Here is a 12,376-nt window from a genome sequence, read left to right on the forward strand (position 1 = left end):
TTTCCCAACTCTTATGAAAGACCTAAAACTACAGATCCAAGAAGTGCAGCGCACCCCAAAGAGATTAGACCCAAATAGGCGTTCCCCAAGACACTTATTAGTTAGAATGTCAGAGGTCAAAGAGAAAGAGAGGATCTTGAAAGCAGCGAGAGAGAAGCAATCCATCACATACAAGGGAAACCCAATAAGACTATGTGTAGATTTCTCAGCAGAAACCATGGAGGCTAGAAGACAGTGGGATGATATATTTAAGTTACTAAAAGAGAAAAACTGCTGTTTTTCTCTTTTAGCAAAATTGTCCTTCAAAAATGAGGGAGAAATTAAAACATTCTCAGACAAAAAGTCACTGAGAGAATTTGTGACCAAGAGACCAGCTCTGCAAGAAATACTAAAGGGAGCACTAGAGTCAGATACAAAAAGACAGAAGAGAGAGATATGGAGAAGAGTGTAGAAAGAAGGAAAGTCAGACATGATATATATAATACAAAAGACAAAATGATAGAGGAAAATATTATCCAAACAGTAATAACACTAAATGTTAATGGACTGAATTCCCCAATCAAAAGACATAGACTGGAGCTTCCTGGAAGATGGCGGCTTAGTAAGACGCGCGGATCTTAGTTTCTTCTCCAGGACACCTACTAGGGGAGTAGAAACGATACAGAAAGCGCCCAAAGCCACAACAGAGATAAAAAAGACAGCGTACCCCATCCTGGAATGGCTGGCTGGCTGAGAGAAGCAACTCGGGTGAGATCGCCGAGGCGCGCGGGCCTTACCAGGCGGGGTGGCAAGCAGCCGGAGTTACTCCCTTCCCCCTTCCCAGGCCGGCTGGGAGAATTGGAGAGGCGGTCCCCTGAAACCAAGGCGGCTGGCGCCCACACCACGCGCAGCCCCCGGAACAACTGAGAGAATTGGATCGGAAACCCCCAGGCCGCGGAGAACGGTGACGGGTGGGGGAGGCCCCTTCCAAACCCGTGACTCCCGGGGAACGTGCACTCTCTCGGGCGGGCCGCTGCCGCTGGCGCCCTCCCGCCACACTTGTTGCCCAGGGCCGACTAGGAAATTCGGACGGGCTCTTTCCCTGGCTGCGGCGACCAGCAACCCTCCCTGCGTTCGGACCGCGGGCCGGCTCATGCCGCTTCGGCTAGCGAACCCCCAGGACGGCGAGAGTTTTCCAAAGTTTAAGGTCCCACAGCACCTTTTACTGGTGGATCCCGTAGACAAACGTGTGCCACGAGCGCCACCTACTGGGCAGGATAAGAAAAAACAGAACCCAGAGATTTCACAGAAAAATCTTCCAAACTTTTGGATCCAATACCCAGGGAAATCTGTCTAAATGCGCAGACGCCAACAGAAGATAACGGATCACGCTCAAATAATTGAAAATATGGCCCAGTCAAAGGAACAAACCAATAGTTCAAATGAGATACAAGAGCTGAGACAACTAATGCTAAATATACGAACAGAAATGGAAAACCTCTTCAAAAACGAAATCGATAAATTGAGGGAGGACATGAAGAAGACATGGGCTGAACATAAAGAAGAAATAGAAAAACTGAAAAAGCAAATCACAGAACTTATGGAAGTGAAGGACAAAGTAGAAAAGATAGAAAAAACAATGGATACCTACAATGATAGATTTAAAGAGACAGAAGATAGAATTAGTGATTTGGAGGATGGAACATCTGAATTCCAAAAAGAAACAGAAACTATCGGGAAAAGAATGGAAAAATTTGAACAGGGTATCAGGGAACTCAAGGACAATATGAACCGCACAAATATACGTGTTGTGGGTGTCCCAGAAGGAGAAGAGAAGGGAAAAGGAGGAGAAAAACTAATGGAAGAAATTTTCACTGAAAATTTCCCAACTCTTATGAAAGACCTAAAACTACAGATCCAAGAAGTGCAGCGCACCCCAAAGAGATTAGACCCAAATAGGCGTTCTCCAAGACACTTACTAGTTAGAATGTCAGAGGTCAAAGAGAAAGAGAGGATCTTGAAAGCAGCAAGAGAAAAACAATCCATCACATACAAGGGAAACCCAATAAGACTATGTGTAGATTTCTCAGCAGAAACCATGGAGGCTAGAAGACAGTGGGATGATATATTTAAATTACTAAAAGAGAAAAACTGCCAACCAAGACTCCTATATCCAGCAAAATTGTCCTTCAAAAATGAGGGAAAAATTAAAACATTCTCAGACAAAAAGTCACTGAGAGAATTTGTGACCAAGAGACCAGCTCTGCAAGAAATACTAAAGGGAGCACTAGAGTCAGAACCAAAAAGACAGAAGAGAGAGGTATGGAGAAGAGTGTAGAAAGAAGGAAAGTCAGATATGATATATATATAATACAAAAGGCAAAATGGCAGAGGAAAATATTGTCCAAACAGTAATAACACTAAATGTTAATGGACTGAATTCCCCAATCAGAAGACATAGATTAGCAGAATGGATTAAAAAACAGGATCCTTCTATATGCTGTCTACAGGAAACACATCTTAGACCCAAAGATAAACATAGGTTGAAAGTGAAAGGTTGGGAAAAGATATTTCATGCAAATAACAACCAGAAAATAGCAGGAGTGGCTATACTAATATCCAACAAGTTAGACTTCAAATGTAAAACAGTTAAAAGAGACAAAGAAGGACACTATATACTAATAAAAGGAACAATTAAACAAGAAGACATAACAATCATAAATATTTATGCACCGAACCAGAATGCCCCAAAATACGTGAGGAATACACTGCAAACACTGAAAAGGGAAATAGACACAAATACCATAATAGTTGGAGACTTCAATTCCCCACTCTCATCAATGGACAGAACATCTAGACAGAGGATCAATAAAGAAATAGAGAATCTGAATATTACTATAAATGAGCTAGACTTAACAGACATTTATAGGACATTACATCCCACAACAGCAGGATACACCTTTTTCTCAAGTGCTCATGGATCATTCTCAAAGATAGACCATATGCTGGGTCACAAAGCAAGTCTTAACAAATTTAAAAAGATTGAAATCATACACAACACTTTCTCGGATCATAAAGGAATGAAGTTGGAAATCAATAATAGGCAGAATGCCAGAAAATTCACAAATACATGGGGGCTCAACAACACACTCTTAAACAATGAGTGGGTCAAGGAAGAAATTACAAGAGAAATTAGTAAATATCTCGAGGCGAATGAAAATGAAAACACAACATATCAAAACCTATGGGATGCAGCAAAGGCCAACTCACCTGGGACAGAGCAGTCTCTTCAATAAATGGTGCCTAGAGAACTGGATATCCATATGCAAAAGAATGAAAGAAGACCCATCTCTCACACCCTATACAAAAGTTAACTCAAAATGGATCAAAGATCTAAACATTAGGTCTAAGACCATAAAACAGTTAGAGGAAAATGTTGGGAGATATCTTATGGATCTTACAACTGGAGGCGGTTTTATGGACCTTAAACCTAAAGCAAGAGCACTGAAGAAGGAAATAAATAAATGGGAACTCCTCAAAATTAAACACTTTTGTGCATCAAAGAACTTCATCAAGAAAGTAGAAAGACAGCCTTCACAATGGGAGACAATATTTGGAAATGATATATCAGATAAAGGTCTAGTATCCAGAATTTATAAAGAGATTGTTCATCTCAACAACAAAAAGACAACCAACCCAATTACAAAATGGGAAAAAGACTTGAACAGACACCTCTCAGAAGAGGAAATACGGATGGCCAAGAGGCACATGAAGAAATGCTCAATGTCCCTGGCCATTAGAGAAATGCAAATCAAAACCACAATGAGATATCATCTCACACCCACCAGAATGGCCATTATCAACAAAACAGAAAATGACAAGTGCTGGAGAGGATGCGGAGAAAGAGGCACACTTATCCACTATTGGTGGGAATGTCAAATGGTGCAACCACTGTGGAAGGCAGTTTGGCGGTTCCTCAAAAAGCTGAATATAGAATTGCCATACGACCCAGCAATACCATTGCTAGGTATCTACTCAAAGGACTTAAGGGCAAAGACACAAACGGACATTTGCATACCAATGTTTATAGCAGCGTTATTTACAATTGCAAAGAGATGGAAACAGCCAAAATGTCCATCAACAGAAGAATGGCTAAACAAACTGTGGTATATCCATACGATGGAATATTATGCAGCTTTAAGACAAGATAAACTTATGAGGCATGTAATAACATGGATGGACCTAGAGAATATTATGCTGAGTGAGTCTAGCCAAAAACTAAAGGACAAATACTGTATGGTCCCACTGATGTGAACGGACATTTGAGAGTAAACTTAGAATATGTCATTGGTAACAGAGACCAGCAGGAGTTAGAAACAGGGTAAGATAATGGGTAATTGGAGCGGAAGGGATACAGACTGTGCAACAGGACTAGATACAAAAACTCAAAAATGGACAGCACAATAATACCTAATTGTAAAGTAATCATGTTAAAACACTGAATGAAGCTGCATCTGAGCTAAAAAAATAAATAAATAAATAAAAATAATAAAACACCAGTTTCTGAAGAAACCACTGATAATGACTGGTTATCAGCTTTACAACTTGAGGCAATTACACATGCAGCCCAGCCCGTGAAACATTCCTACCTAATGGAGTCCCGGCTTCTTAATAGGTGATAGTGCTGATGTAGAAAAAGGGAGGACAATAGCAACAATTATCTGTGAGAATTATTTGAGTAGAAAAAGAGCATTACAGTTCAGCATTTGAAAGGGGATTTGTGGGATATTGGAGCAAAAATCATTTTGGTCCATTCATTAAATAAGTTTAAATATGGAAAAATTTCCTCCAAGCATAATGGAATTGTGAAAAGGGGTGTTATTTCCATCACCTATTCTTCCCTTATTGATGAAAGTCAGTCTGGTGGTAAATATAAAACCAGATTAAAACAGCTTCTACATTGGTGTGGTGATGACTTCCATGGAGGGATGGTGTTTTACGAATGTCATGAAGCAAAAAACTTATGTCCTGTTGGTTCTTCAAAGCCAACCAAGACAGGCTTAGCAGTTTTAGAGCTTCAGAACAAATTGCCAAAAGCCAGAGTTGTTTATGTTAGTGACACTGGTGCTTCTGAACCACGCAACATGGCCCATATGAACTGCCTTGGAATATGGGGTTTAGAGAATTCAGTGATTCTATTTAAGCAGTAGAACGGAGAGGTGTTGGTGCCATGGAAATAGTTGCTATGGATACAAAGCTTAGAGGAATGTACATTTGCTGGACAGCTGAGCTTTACTGGAGTGACCTTCAAAATCGAGGAAGTTCTTCTTTCACAGAGCTATGTTCACATGTATAACAAAGCAGTCAAGCTGTGTGTTGTAATTGGTCTGAGGCTACAGGAGGAGCTAGAACTTTAGAAGCCTTGGAAGGGGGCAGGAGAGAATTGAATGATTTTGTTTCGACTGCCAAAGGAGTGCTGCAGCCACTCATTGAAAAGCACTTCCCAGCTCCAGACAGGAAAAAACTTTATAGTTTGTTGGGAATATTGGACAGCTCCAAATAACAACCGTTCACCAAAAGATGGTCCCTGTAAAGAAAAGAAAACAAAGAAGCAGAAAGGTGAAGAGATAACATGAGAAGCCAAAAAAGCATAAAGAGTAGGTGGCCATACTGGTAGCGGTTCTGACGAAGCGGCCGTGAGTCCGGTGCCTCTAATAATGCAGAAAGTGACTGTAAGAGCTCTGAGAACGTGAGTTCTGGAGATGACATGATTTCTACCCACTTAGAGACGAGTCTGGTGAGGATGATGAAGAGAATGCCTGGTTAATCAGAAAAGACCGTAAGAAAAGCAAAGATTAAAAAAAGAAGAAAAGTAGAGATCCAGATTCTATTCAAATAGTATATTAGCATCAGGTCTTGAGGTCAGAACAACCTCGTTTTTCATCTGTGCCAGTTATTTCACCTGCCCCTAATAGGCACCAGCTCACAGTTACACCAACAACAGTTGCCTTACAACAAATCAGGATGCAGTGGAAAAGGTATAGCAGATGAAGAAAGATCTACCTGATAAACTAGAAAAATGAGCTGAAGACCTCCCCTCAATACCCTTGATGAACTAATTGATGAACTTGATGGCCCTGAGAATGTTGCTGAGACGATCGGCTGCCAGGGAAGGACTGTGAGCAATGATGATAGAAACCTATCATGAGTCAAGACTTGAACTTGATGTACCTGTAGCAATACTAAATATCATGGGAAAACAAAGACTTATGGATGAGAATAGGAATATTGCTACAGAATGCCCTGTTTCAGTATTTTGCTGTCACACTTACTGCAGTTATTCAAAATGCCGAAAAGAACAGAAGATACGATATGGGCATCTTGGCTCTTGGTTCTGGAGATGAAAAGGTGAGGAAAAGAGATGTTAAGAAGTTCTTGACTCCAGGCTATTCAACCTCTGCCCATGTAGAATTATACACACTTAGTGTAGAAAGGGGAAGTCCTGGGAGGAAGCTACCAAGATTTGGGCTCAACAATAGGACCAGATGATGGCTTTTACTTGTCATTGCAAATAAGAAACAATAATAAAACTGCCAACTTCAAGAAGTCAATCCTAAAAAAAAGCTTTCCTTGATTTATAGAGTAACTACTGGGAAACAGCTGAAATGAGAAATGTATTCAGATCTAAAAAAGAAATATAAGAGGGAAGTCTCTGATGATGCTGTGGTACAGTGGTTAGAGCAATATAATTCATCTGCAGATACTTGTACTCGTGCTTATTGGCATGGCAATTGCAAAAAAAGCAAGTTTGGGGTTAGTTTGTGAAATGGGTCTTCAGTTGCTGCATATATTATGTATTATGTGGTTCAGTACTCAGTGTCTGGACAAAGTTAAGGGTGTTCTGGCATCTGTCAGTGGCACAAATGTGAAAATGCAGATAGTTCAGCCAGAGGATGGATAGCAGATTGTAGGTTTAATCATCCCAGCAAATTGTGTGTCTCTTCTTGTAAATCTGTCAATCTCAGACCAGTCTCAGCAGCTTGCGGTCTAGCAGAGACAGCTTTGGCAGCAGCCCCACCCACAAAGCATCAATAACTTGAGCAATGCATAAAGAACAGATAGGTTTCAATATGGACATATCTGAAATACTGTTGAGGCAGATCATTTGCATAAAAATCGGGGACAGTTTCCAAAGAATTACAAGTTTTTCTCAGTTGTGCTCTCTCTAGTTAATTTTTGGGGGGATGAAGACAGACCTGGAGGGGATAGCAACTCTGAAAATCAGCAGAGCCGATCTGTCTCTCCTTTTGCTTTTCCCTTAGTACTTCCCATTTGTTTTTACTTTGGGTAAAAGGGTATGTGCGTGCACGTGCACGTATGTTAGTCTGTTTGTTCGTTTATCAAAGGCTACAAGCCACAATTGGTTTGAAATGCTTGGAACTTCCCACACCGGCTTTACTTTTCTGTTACAGTACTCCAGGTTAATGCAGACCATCCCTGCCATTGCCAGCCCCAGATGTATGTAGTTTGAGTCTGAAAATATATATTGGTTTCTTTTTCCAACTTATTGAACACTAGGTTCATTAAAGCATGTGATGAAAATCTGCATATCATGCATTCAGGTTCTCTTCTAGCTTTTGTCCGGACAGTGCATGTCTCTGAGAGTACGCGTGAACAAGACTAACAGAGAAGTCAAGTAACAGGACACATCTGTAGCTGTGCAGCCTTAGTTACTGCATTCTGACAGTGTCTGTCCCTGGTATTGCTTCCCATCCTGTGAGCCCCTTCCCCATTCGCCTTCCTGCCCTAGTTTTCCTCTCAAAGTAATGAGTTCATACACGTTTTGGTATTAAAAATCTTAAAAGTTCATTTTAATGTACTTACAGTATTCCTCACGTGCTGCAAAAATGGCTGCAAGCCTGTTTTTCTTAAAATAATGTTTTCTTTAACTTAAAAATAGTTTTAAGAACTGCTAATTGACTTCCATTGTGCAGTCCTTTTTTTTTACTTCATCATCCTAATTTGCTTTGTCATTCATAGAAAGGAAACCTTACTTAAGTTAGACAATGAAGAAACACTTGAGGATTCTGCTGTATGTTTTTTTGTTGTTGTTATTGTTATTGTTGTTACCCAGTAACCTGAATATTGTTTAATGTGTTGTAAGACACTGTAGAGTTTATCTCAAGCTGTTAAAAATGGTAATGTACAAATGTGAATAGACACTTATCTATAATATGGGTAAGTTTTGTTTCACCTATAATAGATGTTTAGAAACAAGTGAGGGGACAATTGGTCTTTTGTTTGTTTACTTGTACCCCCCCACACTTTTTTTTGCTTGCAGGTTGCACTATTGAAAAATTGAGATCGAATAATCCTAATCAAAAGCTGCAAGATACCAAAAATCTTGTAGATGGCAAATAAAAAGTTGTTATGCTAAACAAACTAAAAAACAACAACTAACCCTACCAGGAAATCAAGGATGCCATTAAATTTAAAGACCTAAAAGTGTTATCGCTTATAGAAAATCATACAAGCATCCTCACAGGTGTCCTCATTTCTCCACAAACAGCTGAGCACCCATCCTGTGCCATCCCCTCCCTCAAGACCGCAGGCCTTGCCTTCTGTCTAATATGGTGACCATAACCTGCTTAAACTGAAATTACAAATTAGTTCCTTGGCTGTACTAGCCACATTTCAGGGCTCAGCAGCAATATGGGTTTAATGACTGCTATACTGGACAGCACAGTTATAGGACATTCCATCGCTGCAGGAAGTTCTGTTGGGACACACCGTTCTTGTGGGAATAGCAAACCCTGAACAAATCACTGAAACCCAGCTGAGCTAGCTCTGCTCAGTAAGCACTGTGACGAGTGGCCCCAGTGCAGCCATGCGGTCAGGGAAGAGCCACAGGTGGGAGGCCCAGTTCCCATCCTAGGGGCTCAGTCCTCTCCCTTAGGTCCCACAAGTTCTCTTGTGCCCTTCAATGAACCCTTTTACTTGACTTCTCTTGAATGGACTCCTTACAACTGAAGTCTCTATTCTGCAAGCTGCTCTGTGGAAAGGTATTAGCAGATGTCGCCCAACTCCTCATGCCCAGGGTCCGACTGAGTCCCAGCACTCCCTAACGTGCTGAAGGTTCTGACGGGCCCCGTGGTGGAGAATCCTTTGCAGCTTTGTCTCACCAGGTTCCCCACACTTGTTCGGCCGTACAATACAAACAGCTAGTGACATTTCTCTGGAGCTCACTTTGAGGAGAAAGCAGGGCTAGACAATCTTACTGTATAGTTTTGCGTTATTACTTTTAATGCTCATTCAATATTATTGGGTAGGATCTTTTTTATTGTTTGCATGGAGATATGACCCACCCAATTGAAGGTGATAACTTTTGATTAGGTGTTTTCCATGGCGATGTGTCTCCACCCATTCAAGGTGGGGTTGCTTACTGGAGCCCTTTTTAGTGGGAGCCATTTGGAAAACGCTTAGAGCCCACATTACCAGAGACCTTTGAAGGTGCAAAAGGGAAACACCCCTGCGGGGCGTCATGAAACAAGAAGCCTGGAGAGAAAGCTAGCCCATGGTCACACATGCCTTCCCAGTTGAGCGAGAAAGTTCGAACGTCACAGGCCCCTTTCTTTGGAGTTAAGGTATCTTTCTTGAGGTGCCCTAATTTGGACATCTTCATGGCCTTAGAACTATAAACCTGCAACTTAATACATTCCTTTTTTAAAAGCTGCTCCATTTCTGATATATTGCATTCCAGCAGCTTTTGCAAACTAAAACAGAAACCACCACATGCACCCATAGAGGACAGCTCCCTGCCCAGTCCCTTCTGTGAGGGCCTGCAGTGGACCCGTCGTCTCGCCGCTGCCCCCCACCCCACTCGCCCAGAGCCCCACATGCAGAGACCAGGCAGGGAGGGGGCGCGGCACATCCTTTTATTGTTGCAAATACGTCCAGTCGCACAGAGAGCCGACACCTGCGTTATAGTACAGCTTTATGCTCGGAGTTCATCTCAGAATACCAAAACAGCATATTTAGGGACGTATCAAATTGGGAAAATAAAGTAGCAAACATAAACACCATTTCAAGTAAGTACTAGAACCGAGGGTCCAGTGAAGTACACAGGTACATGAAAGCTCTTTTAACACAGGGACAGAAAAGGTTCTAACATTGTATTTCAAATATATACTCTCGAGTTTTAAGCCTTGATCTCAAATACAAACAAAGCAAAATGTACTATCAATATACAATATGTACTATCTAGAACGTCTGAAAAGTGCAAAAACACTGTAAGAATACAGTGTGAATATTCTTACTCTACCCAGGGCTGAGAGGGAAATCAGCAGCAACTCACACAGTCACGACCTTCTTCCTGAGGCTGGTCTCGCCAGCACGGGCCCGTGGGCACCTCCATCCAGTCACTCCTTCACCCCTGCCAGGCTCTCCCCCGAGGGTGGCAGCGGACACAGGCACGGAAACCCCACCGCGGGAGGGGGGAGACAGCATCAGCGTAGATGGCCCTCGGCTGGCTCTGGGGAACAGCTGTCCCCGCCATGACATCAGATGGAGAAAAAGGAGGCTCTCCTCCAGCGCAGGTGAGGAAAACCACCTCTGAACGCGGGGCAGCTGCGTTTGAATGGGCTCCAGCAGTTAAACCATCTCTGGCTAATCTTCTGTTTCAGGGTTCCAGTTAGGGGAGTTTCCCACACAGAGGGAAGGACACGTGCAGTCCGCTGTAACATCTGGTTTAGGAAACTGCTTCTTTTCACTTCCTACTTGGGCTTAAATAACAGCTTTGAATGTCACCTGTCCTATACCCTGTTCTGTTTTCTCTTCATTACAAGTAACCGCATCTTTCAGTGACAGCCTTAAAAACGGACTTCACCACTCCCTCCCCCTATGCGAGTTCAGTTTTTTTCTTTCCCTAAAATGCAGTCGAAGACCAATTTGCCAAACACATCCCAACGGAAAACATGCTGCCAGGTGGAAAACGCGTGGCCCAGGTACAAACCTGGGGGCGCCCTGCCCCTCCCCCACCCCATACATCCCTGATAAAGGAAAATGAAAAAATGTAAACTTTGGAAAGCCTGGACTCCAAGGTTCACTGGCCAAAGAATGCACATGAAACCTCCTGGCTGCCCGGGCCCTTCCTGCTGGAACCACATGCTTTCGGGAGCAGGGGGACCCGACAACCCCAGAGCAGAGCTTTCCAGAGGGGTCCCAGAGAATGCAGTGGGCCCCCTGGCCCCCTCCCCAGGCACGCCGGCTCCTTCCAGCTGGAGGCACAGAGCAGGAAGCTGGGACCCTTCGGTGCCCTCTAAGGCACTCACCCGACACCGCAGACACTGGCTGGAAAGGCGTCCGAGCACGCAGGGCTCACGTTGGTTTTGGTTGGGTTTTTGTTTTTTTTGTTTTTTTTTTTTTTTAAATATCATTTTCTTAAGATGTTAATAATCAAAAGTAGAAAATAAAAATCTACAACTTCATGAGAATAAGATGCTATCACGGCTGCCATCTGCCATGATACGCTTCCCCCCCACCCCCTGGTCCCCAGAACAGGGCCCTGCCCCGTTCTTTAAAATAAACAAGAAATGTTTTCTTCTTGTAAGTGCCAAAGGTTGATGCGTGTAATAATTACTCTTTTTTTTTTTTTGCTTTCATAAAAGATATATACAAAATGGACCCCAGCCAGTGAGGCCTCCTCCCTCTCCACCCGTCGGCCAAGACTGGAACGTGGCTCTTTTTGTGCTTCCTTCCCGTCGGCTGGCCGCCCCACCTTCAGGCTCTGTTCAGGAGCGTGGTCCTAAGGACACGCGGGAGGAAGGCTCGTGAGGGAGCAGGCAGGGGGGCAGGGTCAGGGGGCCACTAGGGCAGCCGTGAGGGGGTCGGGCGTCCCAAAGCCCTCCCCCTCCCCAAACCGCAGTTCCCAGCCTGCTCGGCCCCTGGCCTCCTCTGTCTGACCACGTGGGGAGCCCCTGCCTCCTGCAGGGACCATGCCATCACCACCCGCCATGGGCTTCCCGGGGCCCCAGCCCTTCGCCATCCTGGGGTCCCCAGAGGGGTCTTGGGTGCTCCCACCTGAGGGTCTTCCAGCTGTCCTTCTCCATGTGGTTCTCGGGACCTTCGCTTTCGAAGGAGGCGATGAAGAGTGCTGGGGGGTGGGGGCACGGGGAAGCCCCTCAGACCATGTCCCGGCGACCAGCCAGGCCCCCGCCTGCCCACACCCTCCCTCCTAGGGTGCCGCCAGGCCCCAGATGCCAAAACCACACTCACTGCACACTGACCCCAGCTAGCTCAGCCGGCTCCCCCACCCACCCCGTGAGATGGGGACAGCACTCGGGCTGCCCCAGGCAGATTGTGAGGGGCCCGGGGCAGGTGGGTGCCACAGCCTGGGGAC

The 12,376-nt window shown here is 44.0% G+C and overlaps 2 protein-coding genes and 2 pseudogenes across 14 annotated transcripts in view; 3 read left to right on the forward strand and 1 right to left on the reverse strand.

Annotated features, from left to right (window-relative positions):
* Positions 1-11,380, forward strand: part of CSGALNACT2 (chondroitin sulfate N-acetylgalactosaminyltransferase 2) — a 92,125-nt gene extending 80,745 nt beyond the window's left edge. For 3 of the 5 annotated variants that reach the window (XM_077124524.1, XM_077124525.1, XM_077124523.1), the window contains exons 8-9: positions 10,305-10,574; positions 10,662-11,376. In XM_077124524.1, coding sequence (XP_076980639.1) covers positions 10,305-10,574; positions 10,662-10,765 — 374 coding nt within the window. In that variant the 3' untranslated portion in view covers positions 10,766-11,376. Of the gene's footprint in view, positions 1-8,320; positions 9,320-10,304; positions 10,575-10,661 lie in introns of those variants that run through there. The other 2 variants (XM_077124527.1, XM_077124528.1) reach the window with 2 other exon arrangements.
* On the forward strand, positions 4,542-5,396 carry LOC143654496 (protein strawberry notch homolog 1 pseudogene; annotated as a pseudogene).
* LOC143653496 (protein strawberry notch homolog 1 pseudogene) lies at positions 6,253-6,940 on the forward strand (annotated as a pseudogene).
* RASGEF1A (RasGEF domain family member 1A) overlaps positions 9,891-12,376 on the reverse strand; it is a 41,234-nt gene continuing 38,748 nt past the window's right edge. For all 9 annotated transcript variants that reach the window (XM_077124537.1, XM_077124533.1, XM_077124530.1 and 6 more), the window contains 2 exons: positions 12,058-12,130; positions 9,891-11,782 (listed from right to left, as the gene is read on the reverse strand). In XM_077124537.1, coding sequence (XP_076980652.1) covers positions 11,758-11,782; positions 12,058-12,130 — 98 coding nt within the window. In that variant the 3' untranslated portion in view covers positions 9,891-11,757. The remainder of the gene's footprint in view (positions 11,783-12,057; positions 12,131-12,376) is intronic.

The sequence above is a fragment of the Tamandua tetradactyla genome, chromosome 13, assembly GCF_023851605.1.
Source record: "Tamandua tetradactyla isolate mTamTet1 chromosome 13, mTamTet1.pri, whole genome shotgun sequence".
NCBI lineage: Eukaryota > Metazoa > Chordata > Mammalia > Pilosa > Myrmecophagidae > Tamandua > Tamandua tetradactyla.